The following is a 7,641-nucleotide window of genomic DNA, read 5'->3' as shown; positions in this document are numbered from 1 at the left end:
GTATGATATGGGTATAAAATGAAACTAGAGTTTGTTTGTTTGTTTCTTTTTTTTAATGTTTTATTGTGAATTATGTGATAGTTTACATGGGAGAACATTAGCTTTACATTCGTCTTATTGTATATTGTTTCATTGCCATGGTTACAAGAAACTAGAGTTTTGATTACAGGAACAAAACAAAATTGAAATTCCAAAAATTGCTTGAGAAAAAGTAATGTATTCAGGTTTAAAAAAAAAATTTTTTTTTAAAGAAACTCTCTCTGAATTCCTAACTAAAGTCAGTCAGCATCAAGAATGCCAGAAATGATGACATGGAGAATGATACTGAATTTTGACCGTATCTGGCACGTCTCTCCAACTGAGGCAGCACGAGGCTGGTCAGTTCACGGCTTGCTTGTTACACCTGGAGTACGAGGCAGCCACTTTTAGGAGCAAGGATGGGAGCCAGGAAAAAAAATTAAAAGACTCCAAATTCTGGAAAGATTTCTCAAACTGTCCTGATACCTGCCCTTTGAGCCCCTTCCTTTTAGGCAGCTTTTCCAGGTGTCTGGCAGGATGGGCAGAGTTTAGGCCTCTTACTCTGCTGGGGGCACTAAAGAATTAAGCTATGGTCATTCTTAGAGAAGGAAGTTGAATAGAAATGAAGTTCTTTCTGCCACCACTGTGAAAAAAGAAACAGATCAAACCTTAGCAGAGAAAACATACACACAATAGTAAAAGGAAGAAAAGAAGTACCGTCAAGGTCTTTTATTAGAAAGAGAACTGATGATACTACGTGGGTTCCCTGGTGAAAACATGAGTAATACAACAAAAGAGTGGAATCTTGCTGCTGTTGTTCATAGCAACATCTGAGAGATAAAAATACTCAATACTTTAGTCTTCTTCATCCTGAAGTTAGTTAGGTTGTATGATACCTCACCGAATTACAGCTGATCTTCACAGATACTCTGAAGTGCCTTTGCAAGAGATCCAAGATGCCAGGCATCATTGACATGGGTTAGACTTTATGTTAATGCCCCAACCATATTGTTAGTGATTGGCAAAAATGGGGGGAAAAGACACAAGCCATGCATAGAGATAGGCACACCAACTCCATTCCATGAGTAAATTCTTCTGACAACGGGAGGTACTATAGAGTTAAGGGAATAGGACACCAGGAATAGGGGGATGGGAAAGAGAGGGGATAGAGATGGGATACAGGGAAGACAAGCAGCTGGGGTTGCAGTGGGGTTTGGAGGTGTTCAGAAGAATAGCCAACCAATGTGGGTCTAAAGATCATAGCCAAACTAAAAGGGACTCAGCTTCTGAAGGTCAAGCCAGTGGGTGGGGCAGAATTAGTACTATCTAAGAAAGCCAGTGTAGAGGAATTTAGACAAGGCTGGAGAATGGAATTAGGGAATGCGGTGGGTGGTCAGAGAGAGGTCAGACAGGCCCAAGAGTTAGAGCCAGCATCTGACTCCAACTATAACTTTGAGCTCTGAAAACCAAAAAAAAATTCCTTGATCTATAAGAGAGTGCCAAGTAACAAGGGGCAATCTGGTGTGAGATCATTTAATACTGTGATTGAAGTCCAAAAACGAAACTTTGGGCATTATGGGTGGTACTCCAAACCAAGAGTTTTTTTTTAAATGGTAGCAGTTGGACTGTTCCCAGTTATGTTCATATTTTTCAGTTGAGAAACTGTGTGTTATAGAAGAAACAGCAAAGGAAGTCTGAAAATTGAGTTTCATTTTTGACAGCTGTGTGACCTATGAAAAATTACTTAGCTTTTTTTGTGGGGTGGAGGTGGAGTGTGGTAGGATTTTCTCCTTCATAAGAAGTAGATAATAATAATAGTAAGTGCTTCAAAGAATTGTGATAAATAGTAATATGCATAAATAAGAGTTGTAATGCTTTATAAAAATGATTTTTTAAGTATCATAGAAACAGGATTGAGACAAGAATAAAAAAGTTAAACATCTTGAGCAGAAAATGGTAATAGCTAGTAAGTACCATTTAGTGAATGCCTATGGTATAATGGAGTCCTGGTGTAGCACTGTGGGTTAGTGCGCTGGACTGAAAAATCACTTTGAACCACGAGGTTGGCTTCTCAGGCTCACCAGCTGCTCCTCAGAAAACCTATACAGGGTTGCTGTGGGTTGGATTCGATTTGACAGCACTTCACAACAACAACATTAGTGGCACAGTGTTAGCTGCTTTGAAAATATTCTCATTTAATCTTCACAATCACCTTGAAACATGAGTACTATTGTCCCAATTATGTAGATGAGGCCCAGAGAGATGCAGTAATTGCGCATGTATTTTCTTAAAAAGACTTCATCACGAAGGAAATAAGTAACCAAGTAATATATACGTCCTGCCTTAGTTTCTTCAACTATAAATTGTAAAACAATCTAACTCCCAGAAACAATAGCAACATAACATTAAATGAGCAATGTCTTTGAATTTCACAAGATAAAAGCATTTACTAAAGCCTGTCAAAGATTGTTGTTATGGATGTTGAGTACTATTACGTCCATTTGGACTTATAGCAAGTCCATGAGACAGAGTCCAACTGCCCACTTAGTGTTTTCTAGGCTGTAATCTTGATGGGAGCAGTCTTCAAGTCTTTCTCCTATAGAGGTACTGTTGGGTGGGCTCAAATTACCATCCATTGAGTTAGCAAACAAGTGTTTACCAATTGTGCTACCAGGGCTCCTTATTACAAAGATTATGGCAGGTAAATCGGAACAGCTTTGACTGAAGTTAGAAGCAGTAGCTAGACTTTAAATTTAATCTATTCCAGAACTCAAATGTCAAACATTGGAAGCTTCTAGAAAAAAAAACAACTAACAATAAATTCCTTTTGGGATGAGAAGAGTTCACTTTACAAATAAAAACTTGACTCACTGATTGGTAAACTGAGTCAATTTTTATTGCTTTTTGGCAATCTTTTTTTTTTTTTTTTTAAGTAAAATAAAAGCTCTGTTTACTTACCCTAAGGAGGTCTGTCCAGCTTGTTGGAGTAAAAAGTGATATCACTGTAGCAAAACATAATCTAGATCCTTTAATCCTTCCTCTTTTGATCTCAAAAGGTGGTAACATTCAGTTCGGAGCTCGCTCATCTGTAAATTGCATCACATTATCTCCAAGTTATTTAAGAAGCAAGTTCTGTTTGGTTCCAGGCACTTTAATCTGCCAAAGCCAGAAGGGTTCGCCACAATTGTTCCAAGGGTCTGCCACCTGCCACAGCCACCAGGAGAAGCAAAATGATCGAACCCATTGGGAATCAATACATTGTGGCCAGACCAGTGTATTCTAAGAATGCTTTCGGAGAAGATCATAAAAAGAAAGACAGACATCATAAGACTTTTCTGGACCATGTCAAAGAGGGTTGTCGGTAAGACCTTTTTCTGAGATACTCACCTTAGGAAGCACTTTCTCTAAACTTTTCCGGATTTCAACTTCTCCCACCTGGCTCTAGCCCATAGTCTACAGACTCTACTGGCTTCCCACAGATTCTTTTCATCTCTTGTTTCCAAATCTCTCACTCCCTCCAAGAATTAGGAAGGTAGTCTCTGAAATGAACAGTCTTTCCAGACCGGAAGACTAATAGATGAGGACAGAGGCAAATTCTCAGTTGAAATGCTACACGGTTCAAGCTGAGTATGACAAATGAACTCTGTGACAGCTAAAAAAGCAAGCAGTATTTTTCCTTTGAAAAATCCTTTGGTGGTGGTCGGGGAGTGATTGGATTCAGGAGGCGAATGTTAGTGACAGTGAAAGTGCTAATTAATATATTAATCATTAATAAATAATACTATGTATTCTATATGAAGGGCTTTAGAATGTTTGTGAAAAAATGGCATTAAAAGATAATGAAATTTTTCCACAAACTTTTTGAAGCCCTTCATATTATACTCTTTATATAATATTTCATTATCTATTGTTTTTTGTTGCTAAGTGCCATCGAGGCAGTTCCGACTCATATCAACTCTGTAAAGAGTTCCGAGGACTGGTGAATTTGAACTGCCAACCTTGAGGCTCAAACTACCTTGAGGTCGAGTGCATTATCCCACAGTGCCACCTGATATACTATATTATATATATATAATTCTATATATACTCTCCACCAATGTACCTCCAGGTCCTTCCAATTTTCCACCTACAATTAGGTGCTAAACTTAAAATTTAATATTAGTTAACTAACCTGTGACTCTTAATGTTTCAGCTGCTCCTCACAAAAGGCCAAGAGAATCGCCCTCTCTTTGTTCCCCATAGCATCTTGGTTACCAGCATACCGGATAAAGGAATGGCTGCTCAGTGACATTGTTTCTGGGATCAGTACAGGGCTGGTGGCTGTACTACAAGGTAACTTTTTTATTGTTGTTATACTGAGATGTAATTCACATACCATAAAACTCACCCTCTTAAAATGTATGGTGTCTTTTGATAGATTCGTAAGGTTGTGCAAGTATAACCATTTAATTTCAGAGCATTTTTATGACCTTCCCCAAACACTCTTACCTGTTAGCAGTCTCTCCATTTCCTCCCATTCCCCCATCCCCTGGCAGTCACCACTGTTGTTGCTGTTGTTAAGTGCCATCAAGTCAGTTCTGATTCATAGAGTCCCTATATCGGGTTTCTGAGGAGTGACTGGTGAGTTTGAACCAGCAGCCTTGGTGTTAGCAGTCCAGTGCTCATCCTACAAATCCTAAGGATCTGCCTGTTCTGAACATTTCATACAAATGGAATTTGTGTTTGGTTTCTTTCACTTATCATATTTATAAGATTTGTTCAAGTTGATATTGTTTTGTGCCATTGAGTTGATTCTGACTTATAGTGACCCTGTGTAAGGTTTCCAACAGTGGCTAGTGGGTTTGAACTACCAACATTGCAGTCCAATGCTTATTGAGGTATATATCAATTCTTCACTCCTTTTTATTCTCAAACAATATTTTATTGTGTAGACATACCTCATATTGTTTATTCACCCATCAGTTGATAGATTCTTTTCATTTGGGGCCTATTAAGAATAATGTTATTATGAACATGCAAGTTTTTGCATGCACGTATGTTTTCAATTCTCAATATCTCGAATGGAATTCGTGGGTTATGTCATAACATTTGAAGAACTGCCAACATGTGGTAACATTTTGAAGAACTGTTCCTCAGAGGCTTTAGACTTTTGCATTCCCATCAGCGCTATCTGACGGTTCCAATTACTCCACATGTTTACCAACACTTGTTAGTCTCTTCTTTTGGTTTCTAGCCATCCTTGTAGATGTGAAGAGATGCTTCATTGTGGTTTTGATTTGTATTTCCCTAGAGACTAGTGATGCTCTGGTAGCGTAGTGGTTACAAATCAGGCTGCTAACCTCAAGGTCGGCAGTTCGAAACTACCAGCTGTTCCGTGGAAGAAAGAGGAGGCGTTCTGCTCCCGTAAAGATTTACAGCCTCGGAAACCCTGTACAGGGTCTCTATGAGTCAGAACCAATTCCACGGCACATAGCAACAACAACAACAGAGACTAGTGATGTTGAGTACCTTTTCGGTGTAATTATTGGGCATTTACACATCTTCTTTGGAAAAATGTATAATCTGATAACTTAGCCCATTTTTAAAGTGGGTTATTTACCTTTTATTGTCAAATCACAAGAGTTCTTTGTATATTCTGAATACTAACTTGGCCCTTATCAAAATATTTTTGACTTGCAACTATTTTCTCCCACTGTGTAGGCTGTCTTTTCACCTTTTTGTCAGTGTCCTTGAAAATACAAATATCTTTTATTTTGAGGAAGACTTCTTTATTTGTTTTGTTCTTTGGTTGCTTGTAACTTAGGCAGCATATGTAAGAAACCATTGCCTGATACAAGGCCACAAAAGTTTCTATCTATATTTTTTTCTAAACATTTTGTTGGTTTTGTTTTTGCATTTATGATTCACTCTGTGTTAATAAGGTAACTTATTTTTAAGTTCCAATCTTAAATATGTAAAGACCCTGAAGAGAACTTTCCTGACTCCCCTTGCACAAAATAAGGACTCGACTGCTTATGTATTCACAGGTCTAGCATTTGCTCTGCTGGTCACCATCCCTCCAGGCTATGGGCTGTATACAGCCTTTTTCCCAGTCATAGTCTACTTCTTCCTGGGTACTTCTAGACACATATCTGTGGGTAAGTGAGTCACTGAGATGATCAATGCTCACATTTCTTTTTCTTTATGAATTCCATTAGCCACAGATTCTATCAGCTCCCAACTGGACACCGTCCAGGAAAGGAGTCCTACATTTCCTGCAAGAATGAGGAGTGGGGGCTTGGGGAAGGTGGGCAGAGTGACAGGCTGCTCCTCACATAATGGCTGAAAGACAAGCATGCCTTAGGGAGGTACATACTGACCACGATCCATCCTCTGACGTTAATTAGGTCCATTTCCAGTTCTGAGCATGATGGTGGGGGCAGTAGTTACTAGAGTGACCTCGGATGCCAGTGGGGCTGCTATGGATGTCTCAAATAGCTCAATGAGTACAACACTGGACCAACACAAGGTGATGGTGGCTGCAACTGTCACTGTCCTTTCTGGAATCATCCAGGTGAGCACTTTCTCGGAAAACCTATCTCCCCCAATCTGCTTGTGCTGATTGATATACAGCTTTCTAGTTGTTTCCTCCCTCGTGTCAGCCCTCCCTACTCTCTCCCTTTTGGTTGGTATACTTCCTTTGTTAGTCAGTCACCAAATAATTTAAGAATCAATCACCACTTCAAGAACTAGAGGGACAGATCCACAATGCAAGGCCTGGTGAATGTAGGTCTGAGTAGGCCGGAGAGTGAGAACAGAGAGGCACGTGCAGTGAGAAGTACAATGCCTGATTCCATACAACAGCAGGGAAATGATGATGGTGTTGGCTGTGTGCTGTGGAGTCGGTTCCAACTCATAGCGACCCTGCATAAGGTTTCTGAGGCTATAAATCTTTATAGGAGCAGAAAGCCTCATCTTTCTCCTGAAATGGCTAGGAGATTTGAACTGCTGACCGTGAGATTAGCAGCCTAATTCATAACCACTACACTATCAGAGCTCCTTAGGGAATTGATAATCACTAAAAATAGCTACAAGGAGCACTGGTGGCATGGTGGGTTAAGCATGGGCTACCGTCCGAAAGATTTGCCATTTTAACCCACAGCCTCTCCACTGGAGAAAGATGAGGCCGTCAGTGGCTTCCGTCAAGTTTTACAGCTTCGGAAACTGGAGAATTTCTACTCTGTCCCCTATGGTTGCTCTGAGCCGGAATCTACTCAGATGGCAGTGGGTAAAAATGAGGGGGCCTCAAAAAGTTAGTGGAAAAATTCCAGTATCTTTTAATTCCATTTTCCACAAACTTTTTGAAGCCCCATTCCATATATACAATTAATAGTGACAGTGGATGCTTTAAGGAATCCTGGTGACATTGTAGTGGATTACACCTTGAGCCATTAACCACAAGGTCAGCAGATTCAAACCCACCATGCACTCTGAGAGAGAAAGATGAATGAGGCTTTCAGCTCCAGAAACCCTAGAATATAGTTCTACCCTGCCCTAACGGGTTACTATGAGTGGCAATTGACTCTATGGCCTTGAGGTTTTGCTGTGGATTTAATTTTTTTTTTTTTTTTTTTTGAAAAGACT

The 7,641-nt window shown here is 39.7% G+C and overlaps 1 protein-coding gene across 1 annotated transcript in view; it reads left to right on the top strand.

Annotated features, from left to right (window-relative positions):
• The first annotated feature begins 3,248 nt into the window (after positions 1 to 3,248).
• SLC26A3 (solute carrier family 26 (anion exchanger), member 3) overlaps positions 3,249 to 7,641 on the top strand; it is a 39,871-nt gene continuing 35,478 nt past the window's right edge. Inside the window, exons 1-4 of the mRNA XM_006859274.1 lie at positions 3,249 to 3,379; positions 4,211 to 4,350; positions 6,045 to 6,155; positions 6,405 to 6,571. Of these exons, the coding sequence (XP_006859336.1) occupies positions 3,249 to 3,379; positions 4,211 to 4,350; positions 6,045 to 6,155; positions 6,405 to 6,571 (549 nt within the window). The remainder of the gene's footprint in view (positions 3,380 to 4,210; positions 4,351 to 6,044; positions 6,156 to 6,404; positions 6,572 to 7,641) is intronic.

Source organism: Chrysochloris asiatica, unplaced genomic scaffold, assembly GCF_000296735.1.
Source record: "Chrysochloris asiatica unplaced genomic scaffold, ChrAsi1.0 scaffold00032, whole genome shotgun sequence".
In the NCBI taxonomy this organism is placed as follows: Eukaryota; Metazoa; Chordata; class Mammalia; order Afrosoricida; family Chrysochloridae; genus Chrysochloris; species Chrysochloris asiatica.
This window is presented reverse-complemented; position numbering and strand designations above follow the sequence as displayed.